Genomic DNA, 27162 nt, shown 5'->3' with positions numbered 1-27162 from the left:
AGACAAGACATAAATACTTGTCACCAATTCCTTTATAGTACATGTTAGTAAATGGGTAAAGTCTTCTTCTTTTAAAAGAAGTTGCTTTTTTAAAATTAAAAACCAGCAAAACCCTCTGAATATCAAGATGAACATGAAGAGTTTGGTACTGTTAGTTAATATCATCTCATCTCACTGCGATGTGATCCAGTGAATGCCAACATGCTGTGTGAATTTGATTCTAGTAATGGGGAAAAAGTACACACAGTTCTGCAATTTCAGAGAAACCTTCAAGTTAAGTTCTGTGGTTTCCAGCTGAACTGGACAATCAACTATTAAAGTGTGGAGACAAGTTTATTGTGCAGTTTTGTTAGATTTTTTATTGAAGGAAATTCCTACAAAATTAGTAACAATGTTGAATTCGATTGTCTTCAACTAGAACTGGATAAAAGCCAGAACTGTATAAATTTTTGAGTATTCATTTAAATCTACTACATGCTATCTTGGAAAAGCTGAAGTCAAATTGGCTTCAAACGTTTTTAACCTCACAGCATAAGCAGTTTAAAATCTGTACGTAATTTCATGTAATCAGAGGTGCTCTGATTAGATCTGCTAAGAACTTTTGACTCAGGGCTGCCTCACAGTAATTCATTGTCTCTGCCTGCCTGCTCTGACTCGATGTGCCAGAATCCTGTTAGTCTTTTTTTATTGTGCAAGTCAGAAGATGTGGCAAGGCACTGCTGCTTCTCCCTGTGCCTTTCGAGCAGTTTCCTTTAGAAGTGCCGAATGTTGCTCATGAATTTTGCACTCATCACATCCTGGGTGGATTCAGTGCACTACTGAAAATGGAGCAGTTCCACTGAGGTGAGCGTGGTTACTTGGGAGCACAGATATCTCCTCTAACGTGAACTTCCGACTACAATATGGAGTTCTATTTCACAGTAGAGGAAATATTTTGAATTCGTTAAGTGTTAGAAATACTTGAGAAGTGTATTTTCTCTGGTAAATCTCAGTATTTCAGAGCTGTTGCCCAGTACAATAGGAAGTCTCTTAAGTTATGTTACTGTTGCTTCATGAACCCTTAGAGATTTATAGTCTGTGATAAATGAGAAAGAGTAGCCTGAAGTCCTTGTATACTTCTGGTTTTCTTTTATGTGCTGGATGTAAATCTATACTAGTCGGTACTCAGTACTTTGCTCTTAGCAGAAATGAACGAGCGAGTGGAAGGTGGGTACAGGACCCCTGTGTGGTGGCGGCAGGAGCGGTCTGAGGGCAGCGCCGCTGGCCCCGGGCTGCCCGGAGGGGGCAGGGGCGGTTCGGGCTCTCCCGGCCCGCAGCGCTCCGTGCCTTGGGCGGCCGGGCCGGGCCGGGCCGGGCCGGGCGGGGCGGGGCGGGGCGGGGCCGGGCCGCACCTGGCGGCCGCGATGGCCGCGGGGCCGGGGCGGCGCCGCGCCGGGGGCAGAGTCCAGCGCGGGCGGCGGCGGCCGCAGGAGCCCGGGGCCGGCGCGGAAGATGCCGCTGGGGCTGAGGCACAAGAAGAAGGACAAGTCCAAGGAGACCTTCAAGCTGGTGGAGAGCGAGGCGGCGGCCCCGGCGCCCGCGGCGGCCCCGGCGCCGTCGGCCAGCGCGGCGCGGCTGCAGTTCCACACGCAGCTGGCGCACGGCAGCCCCACGGGCCGCGTGGAGGGCTTCGGCAGCGCCCGCGAGCTGTACGCCCGCATCGCGGCGGCCTTCGGCATCCACCCCGCCCAGGTAGGGCCGGCACCGCCGCGGCCGCCACCGCCGGGCCTCCGGGGGCGCCAGCGGGCGCTGGGGCTGTTCGGCGCCCTGCCCCCTTCCCGGCCTCTGCGCGGGCCCGTGGGGACGGCACTGCTTTACACTGCTGGGGAGGAAAAACCCCTTTGGCTATTCCAAATGAGCGTTACCGTGCGGGAAAAGGCATAAATGTGGCTGCATTCAACTCTTGCATGGTAGAAACAATGGTCCTCTTGACCCAAACTCCAGGGTCTCGGTTAACCTGTTGGCAGCTGCTGTTTGAGACAGCTCTTAGGCCCTACTTCATTCTAGTTAAAAAAGGGACAGCGGATTTATGGGGCTAAATACCTAGAATGAATGCATTGGAAGGGTAAGGCATGTGGTATAATGCCCTGAATCGTACTGCCTTTTAAAATTTCGGCCGAAAGTGATGTTTGGAAAGTTTTCTGCTTTGTCAGGTAATTATTTTTAAAGTGTTCACTGTTCCAATGGAGTTAAATTTAAGTCTGTAACAGGATTCCTTTTTAAGCTCTGCTGCCTTTTTGATCTTTTTTTTTTTTTCTAAGCCATGTTCTAAACATTTGTTTGGATAATGATTCATTTGTGTTTGTAAATGCATTGTTTTCTCTTAGTTAAAAGGTAGTGGCCATATCAAGTTCTTCCTATGTGGTTCTTTGAACCTTAACCTCCGAGTGGCAAGTTGAAACAGAAGGCTAACATTTCATTATGCCTACGTGTGGCTGTACAGCTTTACTTGTTTTCTTCTTTGTAGATGACTTTTGAAAAAGTTGTAAAGACTACTAATACTACAAGCTTTGTTCTGAGTTTGCTGTGGCCTGACGTAGCATTTCAAATGGTAAATTGTAAAGGGGAAGTGGCGGTAGCAGTGAATACAGTTTAATCAGTCAGTGTTGCATTAAGTAATTAAGAGGCAATGCATCAGTGTCCCAGACCTCCCCAGCTGCTTTCTGACCTTCTGCTCCTTTGTTTTCTTTTCATCCTGTGCTGCTGTTTGCCTTTTGTTCTGTTCCATCTCAGTTATACCTTGTATTCTCAAGTTATCTTAATCACCAGATTGTCTTCTATTTTAGTTGTCTTCCTTTCACTGTTGAACTTTTGGCTCCACTGACTTGAGAAAGAACAGCTTTCACAGAGAAATTTAATTTTGTATGAATGGTGTGCTCCTGTTTCTCCTGCTAGATGTATAATCTGACACTCTCAGAGGTCTTAGAGGAAGCACCACATATCATGGCATATATTGCCAGCCATGTGCCAGACTGGAGAATTTTCTTATTTCCTTTTTCTCCCTAGTGCTCCATTCCTTTAATTTTTTTTTTAATGTGGCTTATTGCTAAAAATGGATAGAGAATTATTGCTGGAGGCACTGAACATAAAATCTTCTACTCCAGAAATTCAGTTGGCTTTAAGAAAGTTGTATGATGTGAAAATAGTGAAGAAAAATATTTCCTGATGTAAAGGTGGCAGAGTGAAGAATTCAGATCAGAGAGTCATGCACAGAAACAGGATAGATCCGTGAACAGCCAAGAAATGTGAATTTATTAGAATTTATTTTAAATTGTATTATCTGTTCATTAAAACTGCTTTTGGACAGATAGTGTGGTGTAAAGAATAATGCCAGGAGCTACCTCTCAGCGAACTGCAGGATACTCAAATGCCATTTGTAAGCGTTACCTGTCTAGGAAAGTTTCAGTGACCCAGCTCTGCCGAAGGCTGCGGGCAGTGTGATACCCACACGTGACAGCCTTTGGAAACAGCTCCTATCGCAGGGATCTCCGCCCCGCAGCGCCTGGGCTGGAAAATGCTGGGGGGGAGCGGAGGGGAAGAGCTCAGCTCTGCGCAGACAGCATTCAGATGCCTTTTGCAGAAGTGAATACATTTAATATGGGATGTGAGGTTACCGCAGGGCAGGCAGCAGAATGGATTCTTGGATGAATTCCTGCCTAAGTGTTTTAATACCATTCTGAATGAGCTGTACTTGTAATCTGTCGCTTCTCCTTTTGACTCCACATGCTTACAGCGCTTCTTTTCCTCTTTGGATCACACCTCCCGGGACCAGCTGAGTTCAGTTTCTGCTGGAGAATCCATTCCAGGTTCTGGGATTTACTGCCAACAGTGACAGAAGTTTGTATAAAACACAGTATTTGTTGGACAGACACTGACAGAAACTTCTGTGCAGACCTGGATCATGAGTAGGGGAGGATGGGGACAGGATGGGTACAGCTTCAAAGGGGACGTATGTTTGCTGGGTGTCTATGAAGGAGTGAGACATAACAGCTGCTTTCTGAGGCTTTTCCTGCACTCATCCTTTCTTGTAGGTATTTTATAGATCTCTTACCCCTTTTGAGCTGAGGGGTAGGCAGAGGTCTCCCTTTCTGCCCACCTCTCTGACTTTTACAACATCCAGCACTTTCTCTGTCCAAGGTGATTGTTCTTTCCCCAGGGAGGAGGAGTGAATATCGCTTCTGGCAATACATTGCCGTGTCATTGACACCAAAACTGCAGGAAAAAAGATACAGACAAACGCAAAGAAATTCTTGTTTACTGGTCTTAAATTAGGCAATGCTTACTATTCGATCTCCTATTGCCTTCAATTGATTCGATTGATCCCTTTGCTAAGTTGGTCCTCATTCTTCAGTTCTCTTATCAGTCTTTTCCCAGACCAGGTATCTCAGCCCTCACCAGGAGGTGATGATGGGAGGTAATGGTCGATAATGTTCTCTTATCTCCTGTGTGCCTTCTGGCTACTCCCAATCTGTGAATGTTAAAATTTTAAATTTTAAACCCCGGTGAAGAGTCTTGTAAAGAGAAACTTCAATTCCCTTTTCCCTGGGCAAAGGAGAACAAACCCCTTGCTAAAGTTACGTTAAAAAAAAGTAAGTTTTATAATTTCCAGCATCATTATTATGTGTTGTTTGAGGTACATCACATTTAACTTGATTACTTCAACAAGCTTTCAACAAGAAAGTACAGAGCTAAAAAAAAAGTTAGATAGATGCAACTCTTAACTAAAAACACAACCCACACACAATTACGTGTATGTTTCTGTTTGCATAAATAATAGAAATATCTTCCCTTATTTTTTCTATGGAGGTTGAAGTAGGAAAAATAGTTGGAAAAAGTATTTATGTGTAGCTTTGGCCTTTTAGGATTACTACTCCGCTCTGACTATTGGGAATGTAGCAGGGAATGTTCCCCATGAGGGTGAAAGTGCTGAGTGCAGCCTGTATGATAAATAAATGAGCACTGACTGAAGGACAATGTGGGTCTGTTAAGGCATTTGGTGGTGGTGTGCTCCTGTGAGAGCACATGGTAGGGCTTTAAAGTATTCAGAGTAGCTAATCAGGCACTGAGAACGTGGATATTAAAGTCCAGCTGTAGCTGGGCTATTTCTTGATCAGACGAGAAGGGAATGGTAACCCATAGAAACTGTGAGGACTTCTGGTTTGCCTACTTGCAATTTGCCTTTTGATTATTTTGTTTGCTTTGAAAGGCGAAATGTGGTGGGGCTGGTGAACTAAACTTAATGCTCGATGGCTGTGCCTGTCCAGAGCCCTTGGAGGTTGGGGTTTCTTTCACAATGGGAGGAATTTTGTATTGCAGGGGTAATTCAGACCTTTCTGGCAGCAGAAATGCAGCTCCCTCTTTCTCTTCCAGTAGCAGGAGTTCAGCTGCTGAGCTTTGTGTGGGCTGTAGTTGCACAGGCCTTGCCTCCTCATGCTGAAACAGTCAAGTGTACAGTGAGGCTGTGCCACATTAAACTTTCATAAAAGTATTTGATTTAAACCTGTTCAGTTTAAAGTTTTATGAAAGGCTGCTAACAAACAAGCCACTGCTGAAACTTGTCTTTCTGAACAAAACGGCCCTTTTAATAATAAAAAAATCTGAAGTGTGTTTTAGAGAAAAGGGTTAGCTTGTGAAATCCTCATCACCAAAATGTTGAAAGTTTTATTGTTAAGCTTATCTGTTGAAAGAAATTGCTCACAATCACGCCTACAGATGGAATACTTTAAATGAGCAAACTTAACACTCCCTACAAAACACCTCCTCCCATCCCTATGGCAAGAATTGTTTGCTTGCTGTTTCCCTAAGCAGTGCTTAAATGTCACACCCATATTGCATGTGATGCTCGCTGTGTCTTTTCCAATACTTTCACTGAAAGTATTTGAAATATTACTATGGAAATAATTGGATGGAAAAATTTACACTGTAATTACTTGTGTACACTGTATTACATTGTAATACTTGTGTATAAAAAGACCAAAAACCGAAAGGAAAAAAACCCCAACCAAATCCCAAAACAAACAGCAAAACACTGAATGCTTGTTTTATAAGCCTTTGAATGTATTGACCAGGCTGAATATCTGACAGTACCAAAAGCTCACTAGAACTTGGAGGAGCTGGTTACTCTCTTCCTGTTGCTGAAGCTGGTCATAGCTCACATTTTCCTTGGGGAAGGTAAAGTGAGTAATACCTAGAAAATTGCGTTGGTGATTTCTTGATATGACATCTACATATATAGGGAAATCTGTCAGTGGGTGTTATATCTTGCTCAGAATTAAAATTCCCAGTTCCCTGCCTCTTAAACAGAAAGTGATTATGGTTCTCTGTAAAGTTATCTGAGATTTTTAATACATTTTCAATAGCTTCTGAGTATGTAATCTATCAACCAACTCATTTTTGAGTTCCTCTCAAAGTGTCAGCTCAATATGGAAGATGAGAGTACAGTTAATGTATAGAACATACAATATGGTACTGCATATATAGTTTATATAACACATCATGTAACCCTCTTTTTCTTAGCTAATACCATTTCTTTACATAACACATGTTTATATTTCTTTATATAGCCCTGGTTTTGTTGGCTAATGTGGTCTCTTCCAATTGAAAATATGGGTACAGGGAATGATCTGTTAGTAATCTTATTGGACAAATCTATTTTATAAAGTTGTGCATAAGCCCCTAGTGTCCAGCAACATGGAATTTCCTTCTTCTGAGTGCTGCAGAAGATGGTAACTCTTGGTGAAGGAGGTATCCTAGATACTTTGTGACTGATGTAACAGTTCTGATTTATAATATCTTGCTAAAGTTGGCATGAAATATTCACAGCACTGGTATACTGAGTTAGGGACCAAATGCCTATGAAGGTTTAGGGTAAGGACAGAAAAGACTTAACCATGAGAACTGCACATTGAATTTTTTTCTTGTTTCATTTTTGAATACGAAAATTACTATTAAAAATATGCAAAAGTTTGAGGGAGTGGAAACCTGTTGTTTAAGTATTCAAGTATATAATCTGGCATTAGGTCCCAATATTTAACCTATGTAAAATCTATGAAAAATACCATTTCTGAATGAATAGGTCTCAGCTGTGTACAAATAAAGCTATGCTATAACTGGTTGATGGTGTACTGGTATATCCTTCTGGGTAGATACATCTTTAGTACATTACTCTTTGCATATATCTCTTCTGAGAAAAAGCAGTTGTTCACTAAAGAGGATGAAGAATGATTTAAGTTTTATTTTTGACTAGCTGATGCTCTCTCAGCCTTGTGGCTAACACAGAACTGACTCACAAAAAATTCTGCAGACTTATAGGCTGTAGTAGGAATGCCATCCAGATGAAGATCTATAAAGAGAAACTCTGGATCAAGTTTCTAAATATCACATTTCTGCTCTGTTGCCAATTTTATCTATTCAAAGGTGTGACAGTATTTACTAGATTGTCTGTTTGACAAGGTCAGATGAAGGATGCTAATGTCTAAAATGTAAAGACAGTGCTTGTTATTCATCACAGGAACAATGAACAGAGAACTGAGTTACCCTTTTAAACTGGCAGTTATGTAGCTTGAGAGAGCTGAAAATGTGTATGTGAACTTGATATAATCTGTTTTTAATTTTTTTATTTTAAAATAGAGCTTGTAATTAGAGATTATTATTATCATTATTATTATATTCAAATTTCTACTTAAAACCAGATTAATTTCTCTAGGTGTTGTTATATCTGGAGTATTGTTTAACTAAAAACCTTTGCATTACCCGAGCAAATAAAACTACTGTCTCTTAAGGGTGTGCTGTTCCGACTTTCATTGTTAAATAAGGTGTTAGATTGCAGTGGATGTTTGATGGATTAGATGAGATAAGCAAGTAGCCATTGAAGTGGGGCTGTTTGCTGGGGGGTTTTTATTTGTTTTGTTTTCAAAAACAGCAACTAAACAAGACCTCTATCAAGAAACACAATCTCTCTACTAACTTTCAGTCTTTTAAGATTAAAATCCCCATAGTTACAGAATCTAAGTCCTAGAAAGCTCCAGAAGCTTAAATGCTCTTTGTGAAATACATTAGTAAAAGTATCCACTCTTCTTTTGACCTGGAATCAATGTAAACAGGTTGGTTACTTTCATTTCAGTTTTTCTGCTTTCATCCAGTGATGCCAGGAGGAAAGAAAAGGGCATGTGTAGTGTTGTGGTGTGGAAACCCCATGTCTTTGCCTCAGTCAAGTAGATTTTAGGGACTCCCCAAGTTTCTCTTGGAGCACAGAGTCTCTGGTTTGGCTGCTGCCCTGTGCTCTCCGTGCTGCCCAGGAGGAGCTGGGCTTCCCTTGGCCCTCACTCCTCTCCTGCTGCAGCTTGGAAAGGCTTGGGCACTGTCATTACTGCAGCTGTGATGGCTGTGCTGGGCTTGGCACATTCCTTCACGCAGCTCCTGGTGGGCAGGAGCATCTCTGGTCCCAGGCAGCGCAGATGGATTGCTCTCACCCTGCCTATGGCCAGGACAGGAAACCTCCCTGCTGAGGAGCTGGCATCAGTGTAGGCAGAAAAAGGACTGCCTGATATCCAGTGCTGAAGGGAAATCCCTCAGAAAAGCTGGTTTATAAGGAAGCAATTTGACTTTTTTATTAAGCCTTGCTTATACTGGAACAGGGATGACCCCAGCTCATGCTGGGGAAGAGCAGGAACTAATGAAGCCCACTGGAGACAATGTGCTCTGAGCTCATGAGGGAACACATGGGCAATACAAACCATTTCATGCTCTCTTATGACTCTTTTGTTTTGATAAGCTCTCTTTTTTTTCCTTCCCATTAAACTCCTTTCAACTAATAAGTTTTAAACTAGTCCCTAGTGATCTTTGGATAAGGTGGAATTTGAGGTGGGTGAATGATGAGGCAAAAGATGGTGATGGCTCTTCAGTTTGCTTACTCTGACCTGGTGCAAGCTGTAGCAGCTCAAGATGCCTCTCTCAGGGCTGGTGTGCTCAGACAGGCCTTGAGAGGCTCAGGGAGGGCTCTTTCCTGTGTTCCCTGCCAGCTCTCACCTGCACTTTGAGCTACTGATGCTTTCTGTGTGCATGCAGACTGTTCCTTCTCCTGGCACAGCTGGAGAAGAAGGGGGATCACTTAAGCTATGGACCTGTCACAGGGCCTGAACTGTGCTCTCATTTTGGCTTCCTGTCAAACTCACCAAGCCTAATGCACTGTTAATGTGTTTGCTTTCCCTCTGCCCAGATCATGTTTTGCACTTTGAACACTCATAAAGTTGATATGGACAAGCTCTTAGGTGCACAAATTGGCCTTGAAGATTTCATATTTGCCCATGTGAAAGGACAGCGAAAAGAAGTGGAAGTTCTTAAAACTGATGATATGCTGGGACTTACCATTACAGACAATGGAACTGGCTGTGCCTTTATAAAGGTAAACTTAATTACCAATTAAATACTTTGTTCTATAGAAGCTTCTGTTACTATAATTGGTTAATTATTGGTTTAATGATCCTTTAGAACTATAAGATCTTTTATTATCATATATATGGTAAGTAAAGAATAAAGTTGCTTTTCTTTAGGTACATAATTCAAAATTAGTTCAGCTAATCTGTACTGCATGTCATTCAAAATCAGTTCATTTGTTCATTGCTTCTGTAATGTGTATCAGCTTTACAATGAGACCATTGTGTCTCCTGAGCTACCCTGAGATGGTAGGTGTTAGATACTGCTTGCATCTGCCCCCTCCTGTTTTAAACTGATTTTCTGATGTCATTTATTACATGCTTATAGAACTTCTGTCACTCATGTGATAATGAGATCATGTTCTTTCAGTCTTTGGCTGTTCCTAGGGCAGAAGCCTTTGTGCTGTACAAGAGTAGGGGCAAGTACAGTGGTTTTTTAGCTTTCCTGTGTTGTTGCCTTGGATAGGGTGAATTTACAAGGATGTGAATTACCACAATTTACCACAATGAGCTTGAGTAGCAAATATGGGCAGTAACATACTCAGTATATTAATCATAATTGCTTTCCTTCTCCTCTTCTGTATGACCTAGAGGCAGTATGTTTTGAGACAAGTAGAGGCTCATGAAATGATGCTGCCCTTCTTGCTAGACTAGGTATTAGGAGCCTTAATCACATTTTCTGCCTTTTTGAGATTCTTTGCTCTTATATATTCCAGTTACCCATTATTAGTGAGGCATTAGCAATTATCTTTGATTACTGCTGCCCCAATCGTTGTTCTCACTGTAAACAGAGGTTTTGTATGGAGAAATTGTATTTTCTGTTCATTCCTTAGCTACCATGGCTATAAAACAAGACAGGGTTTAGGAATCGGTTTGCTTGTCTTTGTTGTGGAAAAATGTGACTGAGGTCATGTTTGTGAAAGTCAAGATGCAATAAAGGTTTCACTAAGCATTTTGGCAAAATCATAGCCTAACTTTTATGTTTATAAAGAACTGTGAATTTCTAGTGGTGGCATCTATACAGCCCATAACATTCAGCCATGCTGCTGCTTATGTGGCATTTTAAAAGAAGGCATTGAAGCAATGCTTCAGTGAGCAGCGTTCACGAGTGCAGCCCTGTGCAGTGACACTCCCTTTGTGCTTGCTTGGTAACAGCCCTCACATAGGCTGCTGCACAATTGGAGCACACTGGAAAACCCTCACAACATTAGTTAGACAGGCTGTAACTTCCAGTAAATTGTGTATAAGTCCTCTGAGCAAATATATATTATTTTTTCTTGTACTGGTCTAATAATAAGCATTGTAATGAAAATGATGCGGTCTTCATGGGAATGAAGGTGAAGTTTAAAGGAGTTTCTAGGAGCATACTTTGTTGTTGTTGCAGATTTAGCTAATGGATCTTTTAAATCAGCATAGAAAATGCTGATTTATATATAGACACATATATACAAAAGTAAAGTCTGCATCTTTTTTATTACTATATTTTCTAGGTAAATGACTAAGCAGAGACTGTCTCTAAAGTGTTATTGATTTTTTTTTTTTTTTTGCTTATATACATATATTTTCCTTTAAAAATTGTGGCTGTGTCCCGTTCTTAATTAAAAATTAATACTGAATTTACTGATTGGCAGGTTGTTGAAGGTTGCTACGGGTTGTAGTTATTTTACTGCATTTTGAATAACACAGAAGTTTCTAGGTTTGATGTGGTAACCCAACCAATTTTAAACCTGACACTGAACTGCAGGGCTTTTTCCTATGAAATTTAATCTTGTTTTGCCCTACTAAGAACAAAACCTGGTGTCGTTCTGCTTTCACAATTTGTTTTTGGGGTACACAGGCAGGTGGGAAAAGGTATTATGGAGTCAAATTAGCATTCAAAGAACAGCAGTAGAACTTGAAGTATGACTGAGTGGTGTACAAGGAGACATTATCAAATGGAGTAGGCATTGCATAGGAAATATAGATCCTCATAGCTTCTCAATGGACTGTAGAGCACTTGAAATACAGGCAATTGCATCTTAATTACTGTAACAGTGTAGCTCGACTGTCTCAGCCAGTTAACTTGGAGTGGTGATAAAAAGTGACACAAATAACAGCCAGTGAATATTATTTCAACAGTTTTAGTGTGTGGATCCAAGTGCTAAGAAGAAAAGCTAAATGAATATTTGACATGTAGACTAAACATTGATTGAAGCTGTGTGGGACAGGTTTTGAGTCCCGGTAACAGGACCGCATTTGGCACATTTGGTTTTTGGTGTGTACAGTACCACATCCACAGTCACCACCAGGCATCTGTTTGGGGCTAGAAAGAGTTAAACTGAGCCTGAAGCTTCAAATGCTGGCAGTGCAGTGTGTGGCAGTGAGCACTCGCACTCCCACTGACTCTCAGATGGAGGCTCATGTGTGGGCTCAGCCCCACGCAGGGACAGGAGCAGCTCCTGAGCATTGCACAGCCGGGCTGGCTGCTGCAGTGGGAGGTGGCAGCTGCTTATCTGCCTTGTCTCACTGTTATCTCACACACAGTTAGCTGAGCCACGCCAGTCTCTCTCGGTTGGAAAGATTGTTCTTCAGGAACACGTTAGAATGAAATTTGTACCTGCAAAATAAAAGGTATTTTATTATGACATGGCTTGTCTCTCCCATAGCTATATAATAATGGCTTAAGTGATGTATGCACACAATGCACCAATATGGCAGTATGTAACAACAATAGACAGATTCACCGAAATTTAAACTGTCATAAATCATAGAGATATTTTAAAGGTTTTTCCCCATACTTTTTAAATTACACTTCATTAAAGCTGTAACTTGTGTTATGACTTTTAGACTATTTGTGTTTTCCATGAGATAGCAGTTAAAAGATTTTCTTATTCTTTATTATTTCAGAGGATATCCTTTAATATACAGCTTACAGTATAGCTTAATGAGGAGAACAGTAGTTTCAGCACTTAGGATGGGTCTTATTAAGATCAGCCCTTTACAGTATGTAATTTTTTTACTAAGTCCCTGGACTAAACTTGAGAAGAGAAAAATTTGGTTCCTATGCTTGTCAAGCTATTAAATAGAAAACCCCCAAAAACTTGAATAACCATTCACATTGCTGAGATGTCTGTAAACAGTTTTAAAGCACAAAAATATTAGGTTATTCAGAATTCCTTATTTCTAAAGTGTGGTTGCATTCTTTTTTCCCTGTCTGATTGTATATTCAATGCTTATTAAAACACTTTGAAAAATAATGCTTTTCAAAATATGTTGTATGATAATCTCACAGACAAAACACACTGCTGGAATAATAAGCTCAGTAATACTGATATTGCTAACTAACATTCTTGAAACTTGGTGGTGTCACCTTTTAAAAAAATGTTTCTAATTCTGATGGTGTTTTTTTTTTTTTTTTTTAAATAGCGAATCAAAGAAGGCAGCATTATGGACCAAACCAAAACTGTCTGTGTGGGTGATCACATAGAGACCATAAATGGGAAAAATGTGTCAGAGTGTCGGCATTATGAAGTTGCCAAAATGCTAAAAGATCTGGAGAAAGGTCAGAAGTTTAAGCTGGAGTTGGTAGAGCCTTTGAAAGCATTTGGTGAGTGACCTGACTGTCCACCTTGTTCAGTAAAACACCTTGATAATAAAATCCCATCCTTGCATTACTTTGTGGTTTGTTTTCAGAGAGCAGCCAGGTGTCCACCTGTGGTAGCATAACTACTACAAGAAAGTACATTTAGTTTTTTTTCTTTGAAGTGGAAGATTTATGAATGGATTGTCTTCCATCTTGTTTTGTCCAGCAGTCATCCTGGTGTGGGTTACCTCACCCGAGCCTTACTCAGTCTCTTCTGCCACTACATGATGTTGCAAAATGAGAACATGGATTGTTTCATAGGTACAGTTTTAAAGCATGGATCACTTCCTTTATGTCTGGATCCTCAAAACTCCTTTTTTCCTCTATTGGTACATAATCCCTGTTGTTCTGTGTGTCAGACTTTTCTATTTCTGTACCCTTTACTGGGGTCTGTGCTCTCTGATGCAGAAGGAGTCTGCAGCAAGCACTGTCTGGGGTTCCCCAGAGCACCTCCTTTGCTGCCTGCTTGTTCTCCCTCTCCCCCTCCCCAGCTTTTTGTGGATCTCCAGTCATGCAGCAGGTAACTCAGAATTGGAAGAAAGCAGAATTGCAAAGCTCTGTCTTTGCTTGCCACCTGCGTGCAATGATAAGTGCTGCTTAAATAGGAGGAATGCATACCTACTGTTAATTCTTGTATATATAAACTCTTATCAATGTAGAAAACAAACAAACAAAAAAGGGAAGTTTTGCTGAGACAGTCAGAATAGAGACCGAGTTACAAATTTTATTATCTCAATTGTTTGGATTCTCTCCCCAAACCATATAGCATTTTCCTGTAATAAGAACTTCAAAATAATGCTAAATCACAAATCTGTATGAGACCTTCTGCACACCTGCAGTAACAGTCAATTCAATATCACTGTCTTCACTACAGCAGCAAAAATTTTTAATGTTTGTTTTTCAAATTTTTTTATGTGTTAGTAGTTTACAGCTACTGTCATACACCAGTCTTGACACTTGGTGTCAGAATAGTAGCAGAAATTGAAAATGAGAGAAATGCAAAGATTTTTTTTTTTTTTGCTTTTGGTGCTTCTGTGAAGAAAGGGAGTTATGAGTTGATCTCTAATGTGTTTACATGTAAGTTGGTACTGCTGTTAAGTAAATGTGTATGGTATACATTATGCTAAAGAATTGCATGTGTTGTCCATCACAATCAGTAATGCAGCAATGCCTCTTTTTAATATGGACCTGTAATTTGTGTTCAATGCTAGAAGTGTTACACAGTCTGTTTGTAAAGAGCAGGGTAAATCAGCATTTGATTGATGACTTCAGTCATAATTTATTAGTTTTTACTTTAGTCAGGTGACTAAGATACCTTTTAGTCTGCCTGTTGATGTAGAGGAGAAAATGCACTAATTTCATGGCAATACCCTTTTTCTGCCATTGATTTAAAGGCAACCAGAGCTTTGTGGAGAGATTTTTTGAATATGCACATTATTTTTTACCCTACAGAAATTCACTTGCAAGTTGCAGTGCTCAGTATGTTAAAAGTCCTGCCTTTAGCCTTAGGTACAGTTAGGCTTCAGGCACAAAGATAGTGCTTAAACTGCAGCTTAAGCACTAAGAATAGCCCCAGAGGAGATGACAAAGATCCAGATCCTGTTCAACAAATAGGTGCTGAATTCCTGTTAATTTCAACAGAATTTGGTGAGGGTACAGAAATAAAGAGACAAACCTCTGTGTGAAATTATTATTTTTGTTTTTCTTCCTCTCAGTGAAATGTGAGATAAGCATAATTTACTGGTTGGACATCCTCGTACCATGTACACACAGGCTGTCTCAGCTCCCCTAGGCAAGGCTTGTAGCACAGAATAAAAGATTTGTACCAGTCACAAGTGTCTGTGAATTGTGAAAAATGAATAGAAACGAAGTAAAGGCAGCATAACACAAACTCTGCATTTTAATTATGTGAACATGAGAAATAGTTTAGTGATAGCCTGTGTGTTTTGGTCTAAAGTACTGCAAATGAAGGTTATCTCAAATCATGAGTTCTAAGGTGATAATGGTGACAGAATTTGAAAAATATGGGAGTTTTTTATCAAGAATGACTTTTTGAAACAAGTCTAGCAGAAATGATGACAATCTTAAGGATGTTTTAAACTGTCCTTGAAGCAATAAAAGGATAAAGAAAAAGTGTTTATCCTAAGGATATATATGAGACTTTGACATACCTAGTTGTATCATGAAAGCTAATAAACTTTACTTTTCAAACATACTGTTCAGCATAATAATCTAGATTTGTGACCACTTATGCAATAATGATGAGCTGAAGTCTATCTGAGCAAAATTAATATAACATGTTAAAGAAGAGCTTATTAGAAAGGCCTGCTATTAAGAGGAGGAATAATCTGTTAGAGAAAACAGGACAAATAAAAGCAGTTCTGCAGAATTGTCTCCTCTCTTCTAGCACTTTCCAGATTCACTATGTAATTCCCATGTCAGTAAGTAAATTAAAGCCTTGCCACTCTTGAATGTAAAATTGCATCCTGAAATAAGAAACCCAAATCTTAAATGATTCCGTGCTCTATCCACTAACTGGAGTGCCCTTACCCAGAATGAAACAAGAAAGGCTGAATTCAGGTAAAGGAAACTTTGTGTAAACCAGATACTCTTGTAGAGATTTATCAGCTGTGAAATTAATTTGGTGAAACCAGTGGCAAACCTCCTGCAGATCTGCTTATGGCCGCTGCAGCTCTGTGAGTGCTGATAAGCAGATTGGTAACTCAGCTCAGGGTGGCTCATCATCACCTGCTTAGCAGCAGTGCTGGCACCATTGCATCAGTGAAAGACAGAAATGTTGTAGTGCTGAACCTGCTTTGTGTTCTGTCTGTAAAGACCCGAATAAATCAGCAGTTGGCCAGTGACTTCAGCTGCTATCTAATTTAAAGGTATAAATGCTTCTCTGCACAATAGGGAAATCAAATTATACAAGGTACATACATGAAATGAATGCTACAGGCCTGCTTAGATATATTGGTCAATTGTTCTAGCCTCAGTGCAGTTGAGCAGATTTACAATTTGAAGACAAGAAATTGTTAGCAAAGCTATACTTAGAATAGTTAATTTATAACTAGATTGTTACATAGTCTAGATCTCTATCAGGCTAAATGTGAAGATACTGTAATAACCAAAACAGATACCTCATAGTCTGTTGTACTGTATATGTAGTTTTGGTTGATATTTTATTTTTGTTGGATTTGTTTTATCTTTAGAAAAGCTGGAGCCAAGGTCCAAAGGCAAAACTCTGTCAGAGGCTAAAATCTCCAAAGGGAGAGAAACACTTCGCCTGAGAGCCAAAGGCCCTGCTACTGTGGAGGAGATGGTATGGTGGGGAATGCCCCTCAGCAGTTTAATCACCCAGCTTCTGATTTATTCTCCCCCAAGGATGATAAGTAGGAAGGAAAAATGGGATGTTACAAAGCTTGTGGGACTGAAGAGAACAGCTAAAGTTGATGACTAGCAGGGACAGGATGGGGCTGAGGAACCTGGAAGCACAAAACCCAGATTTCGAGTTCATGGACTGCATGGATGAATTTAGATTAGACCAAGGGGTGCTGAAAAGAGGGAAGGGGGGAAAAAAGAGGTGGGATGGTTGTGAAGAATTTGTTCTGTTTCTGACACTGAAGTGTACAGGGTTGGTGTAAGGGTTGTTGTTAGGAGAGGCTGATTAGATACACTGACATGAATTTGTGCAAAACTAGGATTAGAGTTTAGTGAATAAATATTATTTATTCTGGGCTCTTCTAAAGCTGATAAGGATTTGATGGAGATCTGTATTGTCAGGAGATACAAGGCCCCTGTTCAGTTTGAATGCATGAGTTGTGTGGCTTGGTATTAGGAGGAAAGCTCATGTTTGTGAGAAGAGGGAAAGAGAGTGGAATAGTGTGTCTTGTCTGTAGATTCTGTAAGTCTAGGGGGCCAAGGTGGGAGTAAGGATAATCACTGGCACATTGCTCTTTATTTTGAAATCTGCATGGATATAATCATACCTTTGTTCTTCTCTCCCTTTATTCCAACAAAGCCAACTGAAGTTGAAGAAAAAGCAATTAAAAAAGTGGATGAGCTTCTTGAAACATACATGGGCATAAGAGATATTGAATTAGGTGAGTTTGTAGCAGATACATTACTACAAGAGTAAATAATTTCTCATTTTCTGTAGTCTGATGTTTATTGAGTACTTTAGTCTCTGGATGTAAGTGAAGCAAAATTTGTCCAGCCTGCAGTCTCAAAAACTTGCCTCTATTTCTACAAATGTGTTTTTCTGATAAAAGAATCTCCCTCCCACTTCCATCCTTATGATGTAATTATTCAATCAATCCTCTATTCTTTCTGCACATTAGCTATACACTGTTGCATGCATTTTTTAGTTGTTTGCTATAACTGTCACCACTGTATTCTTTCTGGCATATATTTTCTAGTGGATCTTGTGTGTGCCATGGTTAAGAATTCTTCAGGATAAGTATGTTTATTTGCTTTTTTGCCCTTTGGCATAGACCCATCAAAGTTGATTGCTAAGGTTTGATCCTGAGGTCTTCATCAGTGAACAAGTAGCTATTTAGCAAGGCAACTGACAGAATAATTACACAAATTTATCAAAATCTCTAAAACTTGTGTTCTGATGAACATGAGAAAACTTATAGAATATTTACTAGTTATAAGAATCGTTGATTTATAATGAAAGACATTATGTAACCCCAGTGTCATAAGTTCCATAAAGATGCACCAAACTTGTCCTTGCAGCTGTTGCCTTTCTTTGTTATTCTGACAACAACTAAATAGGAATTTCTATTTATGTGGGAAGAAGCTGCAGTCTGGCTATTTTAGCCTGCTGTGGCTGGTGTAATCCTCCTAGGATCTTGTGGAACTGCTGGTACTGAGACAAAGAGGAAGGTATTTATTCTTATGGTAATATCTTAAAAGAACCAGCCAAGAAAAAGGAAAGAATTGGCTAAATAGAAAGAGATCTTGAAAAGAAACCTTTCATGAGAGAGAAGTGGAAAAGGCAAAGCAGAAGAGAAAATGGTTCTGGCATGAAGCTCCAGGGCTGGAGGGGCAGCAGTTAGCACATGGAATGAGAACAAAAGGTGGTTTTCTCAATAGCCAAAAGGCCTTTGTTGGGTGCTCCTACCAGCAAGCGTCTGTTTGGCAGATACCACTAGTTTTCTCACAGGAAAAAATGTAGGTAAAACAGTATTTGTGCTTCAGTATAAGGCAGAATTGGGCTTCATGGCATAGAAGAGAGGGCAGAGCTGCCCAAAACTCGAGTTCTGTTTTGTAGGTTCTATCTAAACTTTCCAATTCCCGGGAATCTAGAAGTTCTCAACATTTCTGTTCCCAGCCACTCCAATATGTGATGCTGCTGCCATGCAGTGCACTCCTGGGAGGCCTGTGTGCTGCTGAGCCATGTTTAGGTTAGGGAGGATTCCATGTCCCATCTCATTCCTGCAGCCTCTGTGCCTCAGTCTGGCTCAGGCTTCAAAGCTCTGGGTGCCCTGCCAGCTGTCCCTCTGGGAGCTGTTTTTGTCCTGCAGCTGTTGCATTCCTGGCTCAGCCTGGGCTTCTGGAAGCTCCTGTCCTTGCAGGTTACCTCCAAGGCCCCCAGGCTCCTTGCCCTACAGGAATCAGCAGCTGTGGGTGCTCTGCTTCTGGTGTCCATGGGAACAGTCCTTTGGGAACTGGTGTTCCCTGTATTTTTGGCTCTCAGTACTGTAAACAGGATGGCTCTTGCACACTAGACTGAGAAGTTCAGCTTTCAACACATATAGTTGAGTTAATGGCCAAGCACCTGGTAGAGTTTTCCCATGAATTCCTTGAATTTTTTTCCCCTCAAAAGATCTAATGCCCTTCATCTTTCTGTATGTAGTTTGGAAACTTAAAAAAAAAAAAGCCTTAGAAGAATACTCAAAGAAGGAAGAGGTCTTTGTTCATAGAGAGGCTCTTTTCTTCCCTGCTGGGTGGTTGTTTTGTCCCTCACCTCTTCTTTTCCTCCCCAAAACCAAGAGAAGCCGTCAGAAATCAAAGACTGTAGGGTTCATGTAGCTTTAGTTTGCACCTTTGAAGCCATATCTTGAAGTTCAAATCTAAGAGACAACAGCCAGTGTTGATGACTCAAATCCCCCAACTTTACCATTTTAAAACAATTAAACAGCTCAAGGATTCTTTAGGAAAGGAGAGCTAATCACCTGTCACAAATCTGTTCAATTAACACATGTCAGTTTTTCACATACTGGATGTGATCAGTCACCCATGAAAGTGAAATATGAGGAAAAGATTCATTCAGAGGATGCCAATCACCACTTAGCTCGAAATTTCTCTCATTACTCAGGCCAGATTAGTTGAAAATGCAAGTCATCACAAAGTGCAGCTGACAAGTGATTAAGATCTCAATCATTGCTCACTTCCATGCACTTCTGTTTGTCAGAATCTTTGGATGTCAGTTAATGTTACTCTTTCATCTCCATTAAAATGACACTTGCATGGTGTGATTGAATTCTGAAGCAGTGCCCCAGTTTTAAGACATAAGTTAGAAAGAAAGGAAGGAAAAACTAATGTTAAATTGCAGACAGGATTAAAGGTGAGATAAAGCCCTTAATTTTTGCTTTGTTAAGTATCTTGACAGTTTCAAGAATGGCTGACTAAATCTACACACAAATCCCTAGGCTGGACAAAAATACTTGGAAATTGTTAAAGAAAATGCATGTGCTTTTTTCTGGCACAGTTTTTAGTTTTTATTTTCAGAGATCTAAATGCTATTGAGATTTACATACCTGCTTTTGGATGCATTTTTACCTTTTTACTTCCTTACCCCTTTGTACTGAAAACTGTATGTAATCCAGAGAAGGGGCAGTTGGCTCTGGAAATATATTCTTCAGCCATTTTATGGGCATAATAGAAATTGAGCCAAGGTTTGACTTCAGCATTCTTTAAAACTTAAATACACAGCTGAGAGATAATTCAGGTTATTTTAAATTCTACGAGTGCTTTCTGGTAAAGGAATTTGAGCAGTTGGTTAATAGGAGCTACTCAGGAAACAGTGCTAGTTAAAAATATTGACATTTATTTTTTTAAATCAGTAAGACTTGAATTGCTATGGACTGTATTTAATCCCAAAAATTCTGGGTGGGAGGAAGCCTGGATCTAACCCCAGAATGCCACCGATGGTAAATCATGGCAAAAGGGCTTCCTGTCCACAGATTTTTTTTAGCACCTTTTGGCTTCCTCCACTAGTATTTTGTTCCCCTTTGTTCTGTTTTTCTGCTTTTGGCTGATTATTTCCTTTCTGTTGCTCTCTATAATATTATCAGGCATGATGTGTCACAGCATCATTAGGATTGGAAAAGAGCTCTGATATCACCGAGTCCAGGCTTTGACCAAACACCACCATGCCAACTAAACATAGACTAAGTGTCACACCCAGTCGTTTCTTGGGTACTTCCAGCTGTGGTGACTCCACCACTTCCCTGTGCAGCCCATTCAGTGCTTAATCACCCTTTCAGTGAAGAAATGTCCAACCTGGACATCCCCTGGTGCAGTCATGGGCTGCCAGCTCCTCTGGGAGAAAGGTGTGGGGAACAGTATCCAAGGCGTTGCTGAAGTCCAGGTGGGCACATCCACAGCCTTCCCCTCATCCTGTGGGTGGCTCATCTGGTCATAAAAGGAGATCAGGTTGGTCAGGCAGGACCTGCCTTTCCTAAACCCATGCTGGCTGGGCCTGACCCCCTGTTTGTCCTGTCCATGCTATGTGATCACAAACAAGATAATCTGTTTCATAATCTTCCATCACTGAGACCAGGCTGAAATATCCTTGCATATTCTATCTTGTCTGTTTAAAAAAATTGTCTGTTTTTGAATTCAGTTTTCAAACTTACCATCTAGTCAAAATATCTTAACAGGTTTAAACCTTTTCTGTTACCCAAGCTTTTTCTCTTGGCTCGCAAATCCAGCCCATCAATATTCAGTAGATATTTTTATCTCTAAATGCTTTAACTGAAGTGATATTCTCCCTGAATCTGTTATTTTCTTCTCCTTCTGTCACCAGACTTCCTTTCCCACAGGATTTTATTGCATACATCCAGGAGTATATTGTTTACAGCTGTTCATTTACTCTGAGAGAATAATGGGAGTTTTTTTGATAAAAGGTAGGGCAGCAAGTCCAGTTAAACAAAATAAACTTCAAGAAGAATTAGTACTTAAGAAAAAGGAACAAGCAGAAATATTTCTGATAGTTATTGAGTACCAGATCTGACAATGTTCAACATGAAACTTAAACCAAGTAATGTTAAATACTGTAAACTGCAATAACATGCTTCATTTTCTGATTTAGAGTGACAGGACAGAACAATATTTGTTACCTTTTGATGAAGACGAAGCTTCTAATGGCATTACAGCTAAATAAACATTGAGGCTCCTGTCAGGACTTCTGAAAAAAGCTTTTTCAGAAGTTACAGTACAGGATATAGGTAGCAAAACGACTGTGTAAGGTAGATAATAAGAATGGCGGGCAGAAGGTAGATTCCATGGCTTGTGCCCCATGTGTCCATTAAAAATGAAAATAAGGATTTTGTGAAAGATCGTTGAGATTATTTAAAGGAAATGTATTTGAAAAGCCAACATATTACTTTGTTCGTGTTCTGGAAGCTTGACATTAACTTCTCAGTTAAAGTTGATGAGACTTCTAATTCCTTTCACCACTTTTAAGATTGCTGAACTTTTCACATTTTATGTAAAAATCAATCAGACACTAACATTGCCTGAAGTGAACTGAAAAAAGGAAAATCTGAAAACAATTGAGGCTCTCTTGACTGTGGAAAAATATTCTATTGGAATAAAATTCCTGTAAGATCTGCACAATAAGTGATTACAAGAAGCAGTGGGGAAAAGGGAGGGGAGTGGAGACAATCTGGCACGAAGCTGTCACCCTCTGAGAACCAGCAACGTTTCCTTCAACTGGCAAGTATCTGCTGAATGCCTTGGCAGTCAGCGGGCTTTGATTTGCCCTGGGAATTGCGCATCGATTCCGCCAATGTCACCGTGCCACCGGGCCCATTTGCCATCGATTCCACCAATGTCACCGTGCCACCGGGCACATTCTGCCATCGATTCCGCCAATGTCACCGTGTGACCCGGCGCGTTCTGCCATCAATTCCACCAATGTCACCGTGCCACCGGGCGCGTTCTGCCATCAGCTCCGCCAATGTCACCATGTGACCGGGCGCGTTCTGCCATCGATTCCGCCAATGTCACCGTGTGACCAGGCGCGTTCTGCCATCAGCTCCGCCAATGTCACCGTGTGACCGGGCGTGTTCTGCCATCGGTTCCACCAATGTCACCGTGCCACCGGGCGTGTTCTGCCATCAATTCCGCCACTGTCACCGTGCCACCAGGCGCGTCCTGCCATCGATTCCACCAATGTCACCGTGCGACCAGGCGCGTTCTGCCGCCCTGGGAGCACTGTCCCGCAGCTGTGGCAGCTGCTGGGGAATCAGGCAGGGAATGGGGGCTGAGCACACAGGCTGGCACGGCAGCTGGCCCGCAGGAGGGCAGTGCAGGGGCTCGGTCCATGGCAGAGCCCGGCGGTGCCGCTGTGCCCGGGATGCTCCGGCAGCGCGGGCGGGCAGCGCTGGAGGTCAGCACTGCACTGCCACCGGGCCTGGCTCTGGCTGCAGGAGCGGCTGGGAATGCCGCTGTGCCTCAGTCAATGCACTGCATTAAATGTGCCCCGCAGTGCTGGTCACACTTACTCAGTACAGGTGAAAATGGGGTTTTTTTTGAGGCTGCTTTAGCGCGGTGATGTTCTGATTCTTGCTTGATTGGGTTGAAAGTTGATCCGCTAAGTTTTTAGTGGATTTTGTTTTCAAGTTTTGTAAATCTGTAATAAACCAGTTTTTTAGATTCTATTTAGTTATTTGGGAATGTAAATCTCTAAAGAAAGTTGCATTTGAAGTTCCACTTTGTTAATGACAGTTTGTTATGTGCAATTCTGAAGCTTCAGCTAGAGCAGCTGGACTGTGATATAATGCCTTGTTGTCTTGTGTTATTGCTGCTGTCTGTGTCATAGGGTTCTTCCATATCTCTTGGCCAATTTATCTTAAAACTGGCTACATTCCTGCTCCCACCCTGCTTGAACACTTTTCTAGATCCTTACTCTTTTGATTTCTAAATATCTGGTGTAACAATCTCTTGATGTGTTTGTTCTTACTCCACCTCGCACAGCTCTTTTCTCTCCACCCTTCTTCCAGTGTCTATAACGAGTAAATTTACATCCAGCTTCATATCCAGAAATCTGTGAAGTTTCAATTATACCCTTCTCCTCATTATCTCCAGGCTTGCTTCCCTGTAAGTACCTTCTTGTGCCCCATTGTCAGAAAATAGAGAGTGGTGTTGTAGAACAAATCCTTGTGTTCTACTTACCAGGAACAAGAGTCCCCTCTTTAATGCCCATTTCCCATCCAGACTTGACTGAATCAGAGTCAGAGGAACTTCACAGGGGACACAGAGGGAATCAATGCAATGGGGATAGGGTTTCTTCTGGCAGGGCCTTGAGGGTCCTTGAGAACCACTAGTGTTGCCTGGGAAGCTGGGGTACACTTGTTTGGGGTACACAGCAATTTATTTGACAAGATTTACATAAATTTTCCTTGCACAGCTTTGTGTAGTTTGACACACTGGGATTGGAGCCTCACAGCTGAACACAGTTAAAACCAAAACATCAAGTTTCCTCAGAGTTACTGTTGCTGACATTTACAATGTGGAGTACGGCTCACTCTTGCTTACATCTTGTTACATGTTTGCACAACAGCAAGTGCTGTTTGCCAGAAGTTCAGAACTGTCAATAAAGTTGAGCTGAGTTTTAGATCAACAAAATAAAATAAATTTAGAAAAACTTCAGAACAGGGAATGTTTGTTTTTATTTTTCTCAGAGAGATTTTGCCATGTTGATTCAATACAGCGTATGTGGTAGATAGCAGACTGTCCCAGTAAAGATGTTTTCTGTGGCTCCAAAACTTCCTTCCCTTTCTCAGGCACTATATTATGTGTTTTACATTTGGACATTTCTCTAAGAAAAGGCTAGAAGCTACCAAATCCTTCACTTTGACACTTGAATTTGATATGCTTGTGAAGAAAGTGGCAGGTATTTGGTGTTTAACAAAAGATGGAGGACATCTAGCAGTTCAAGGCAAGGGTATAAAGTAATCACAAAATGAAGCAGACTTTGATGTTTCATTTATTGTACTATACCATCATTTTCCTGTGAAGAGAGGCTGTGCAGCAGAGATACAGCTCAGAAAATAAACTGTGTTCAGCAGTGCTGTTTGTGCTGAGTGTGTCTTACAGAGCATTCTGCCCTCAAACCATTGTAGCTTGCTGCCAGTGGTTCTCTGGGCCCAGCTTAAACAGGAGAAATTTCTGTGCTGACTCTTTTCACCCTTGATGGAGGTGCAGGTGTCATGATCAAGAGAGGTTTGCATTTGCTCTAATATCCATGGGTTGGCAGCATCCAGTGTTTGGGATGGATTTCTGTGATCTCCCAGAGTCTGAGAAACTGTAGTGGCAAAAGGCGAGGGATGAGCACAGCAACTAAGGAAGGAGTGAATCCTAAGCTGCAGCTCCAGTTTAGCCATTTCTAAAGTGTGCTCTGGCACTTGATAAATTCTGATACTTCTCTGGTAAATAAGAGAAAATTCTAGACAATATTGGTATACAAGATATCACAGTTTAACTCCATTTTATCACTCTTCTGTTTTCATTCTCCTGGATGCCAAGATGTTCCTTGGTGACTCCAGTTTCTTGTGCACAGCAGCAAAGCCTTTCTCTTCCTTCTGCACAATTTGACACACCTGGCTGAGATTTTCAGAAATAACTTTTTCATTTTATAGAGGCATAAGCAAAAACTTTAAGTGCATAATTTCCTCTTGAATCCTAAATTCACCTGGTAAAATTTGCATATCCCTAAGCTGACTCACCAGCTGTTGAAAACAGACATCTCAAATCTCATCCATCCCTATCTTGGTTCTGTGTGTTAGCTGTCACTTTCATGATAATTACATTCTTTTGTTTTGTTGCTTTTTAGCTGCAACAATTGTGGAAGCTGGAAGAGACAAGAAAAACCCAGATGAATTTGCAGTGGCCTTGGATGAAACTCTTGGAGACTTTGCATTTCCAGATGAGTTTGTATTTGATGTGTGGGGAGCAATAGGTGATGCCAAGCAAGGACGACTGGAATGAGAACTGTGCAGTTTGTCAACCCCTGTTTGGAAATACAAAATGATTTGCAAATACATCAGAATGTTACTAATTTTGTTGATGTGAATTCAGAGTGCTCTGCATAAGTATTCTGACCTGAGATTTTCCTTTGCAAAGGAAGGTTTCTAATAGAAATGAAGGTAAACCTGAACTTCTGACAAATTCATCTGGCAATTTAAAACATTTAATTTATGTATAGAAGTCACTGTGAGGAGAGTGTCAAGGTGATATATTTATTCAGAAATTTATGAAAATGAGGTAATTTTTATTGTACATACACTTTGATACCAATAGTCTGAAAAGTGTTAGACATATGCAACTAGGAGTTTGGATTATTTTATCTCTTTAGAGAGGTTTATAAAGCTGTTGAGAAAGTACCTAGCTTTATGCTGCAGTTCCCTGGTTTTCTGCTGTTTGTATGTATTAGCCTAGAGCCTTATGTTTTCTTACAGTTTGGCCTGGACAGTGTTTTTACTGTAGGCAAAGCTGGGAAGAAGCTACCCTCTTTCTTTAGAACCAGTATTCAGGGAAAAAAAAAAATTCCTCTGAAACATGAAAACTAAGATATTTGGATGAGAAAGGCTTGCTTGCATTTGAGTCATAATGTGCTCTGTCTGGGTTATTACTGAGATGAGTAGAAATGCCTAAACCAGGAAGCTGCTGCTTTATTCAGATGCCATAATATTGCAATAGGAACTGCACAGAAAGAAATAAATGTTAATTTTGATTAATATTAATGCATTTGAATAATATCTGGAGACTGCACTGGAGACTACAGTGTATCACTAAGTGCTTAATTGATCTTTGCATATGCTAAATGATTTCTTGAGATCCCATGGAGTTCCTCTCTTGTCTCTGTGTTTTTTCAACATGGCTACACAAGAGAGATACTGAAGGTGTTAAAACCCAAAAGATATTATTGTAAAGTCACAAAGAATTGTAGTTTGGATGACAGTGCATGCCTAGACCCTGAAAAATAAGTTAAACTAATCTTAGATGTTAGGTTTTCCAATGATATTGTACATAAATGTTTATTTTGACTACTAATTTTTTACTTTTAAATCTGAGATTATTGCAAATGAAATTGAATGAGAATGTGGGCTCTGGCCTGGGAAGGTGTCATATCTTTTTAGTATTTTTATATTTGCATAAGAATATAAAGTAATAATTACTACAAAGTTTTTTTCTAAATCATTACCTGAAAAAAATGTCTTTCACTGAATTGCGGAGATCTCTTTAAAATAAAGATTATGCCAATAAATTTACATGTTCTATGTCAGCGTTGTTTTTTATTTTTGTGTGAATCTGTGACACTTTGAAGTATCATTGAGTGGACAGGTTCTTGTTCTCATTACTAGGTTATTGAAGAAGGATTCTAAACTCCACTTCAGCAAATTTTTGTAAAACGTGAAAATAAAATTGAAGAAACTCTAAGGAGAGGGTAAAATTTTGTACATCTCGTTGCTTATTTGAGCCCTCAAGGATGTATTATTTTGCAAAAGGAGTTTGAGCATTTCTTCTTTTTCCATAATTGCAAGTCTGAGCCCACAATCTTCTGTTGCAGTTGAGCACACTCTCTGTCTTGTGCAGGTCTGCTTTAGCTGATTTACTCATGGTAATGAGGGGTTAAAGTCTTGTGGGCCATATAATTTGTTCTTTAAACTTCTAGGTGAAAAGCAAAAAGGAAATTCCAAGAATTCCTTGTTGGTTTCAAAACATAAAACTCAAATGTCAAATTTTGTGGACGTGTTTATGTACTCTACTGTTAGTTACCAACATGCCACTGGTTATAAAATGTATTAAAATAAAGAATTCCTTTAAAAA

General features: G+C 40.5%; 1 protein-coding gene across 2 annotated transcripts; it reads left to right on the top strand.

Moving 5' to 3' along the window:
- The first annotated feature begins 1491 nt into the window (after window positions 1-1491).
- GIPC2 (GIPC PDZ domain containing family member 2) lies at window positions 1492-26603 on the top strand. 2 transcript variants are annotated; one of them, XM_058030114.1, is made up of 6 exons: window positions 1492-1731; window positions 9257-9442; window positions 12879-13059; window positions 16308-16417; window positions 17117-17198; window positions 25166-26603. In XM_058030114.1, exons 1-6 carry the CDS (start codon window positions 1492-1494, stop codon window positions 25318-25320), a joined length of 954 nt encoding a protein of 317 aa, XP_057886097.1. In that variant the 3' UTR covers window positions 25321-26603. The 2 variants fall into 2 exon arrangements, with proteins under 2 accessions (XP_057886097.1, XP_057886098.1); XM_058030115.1 differs by lacking the exon at window positions 1492-1731 and adding an exon at window positions 1944-2192.
- Window positions 26604-27162: the final 559 nt, after the last annotated feature.

This window comes from Melospiza georgiana, chromosome 9 (assembly GCF_028018845.1).
Source record: "Melospiza georgiana isolate bMelGeo1 chromosome 9, bMelGeo1.pri, whole genome shotgun sequence".
Lineage (NCBI taxonomy): Eukaryota > Metazoa > Chordata > Aves > Passeriformes > Passerellidae > Melospiza > Melospiza georgiana.
The sequence above is the reverse complement of the archived record's forward strand: the minus strand, read 5'-3'. Positions and strand labels throughout refer to the sequence as shown.

Bases quoted from the DNA above. Each gene is read 5' to 3' on its own strand.
- GIPC2 (XM_058030114.1), top strand. From the start codon at position 1,492: ATGCCGCTGGGGCTGAGGCACAAGAAGAAGGACAAGTCCAAGGAGACC. The intron at 1,732-9,256 runs GTAGGGCCGGCA...CCCTCTGCCCAG, and splicing joins TCGGCATCCACCCCGCCCAG to ATCATGTTTTGCACTTTGAA. The intron at 13,060-16,307 runs GTGAGTGACCTG...TTTTATCTTTAG, and splicing joins AGAGCCTTTGAAAGCATTTG to AAAAGCTGGAGCCAAGGTCC.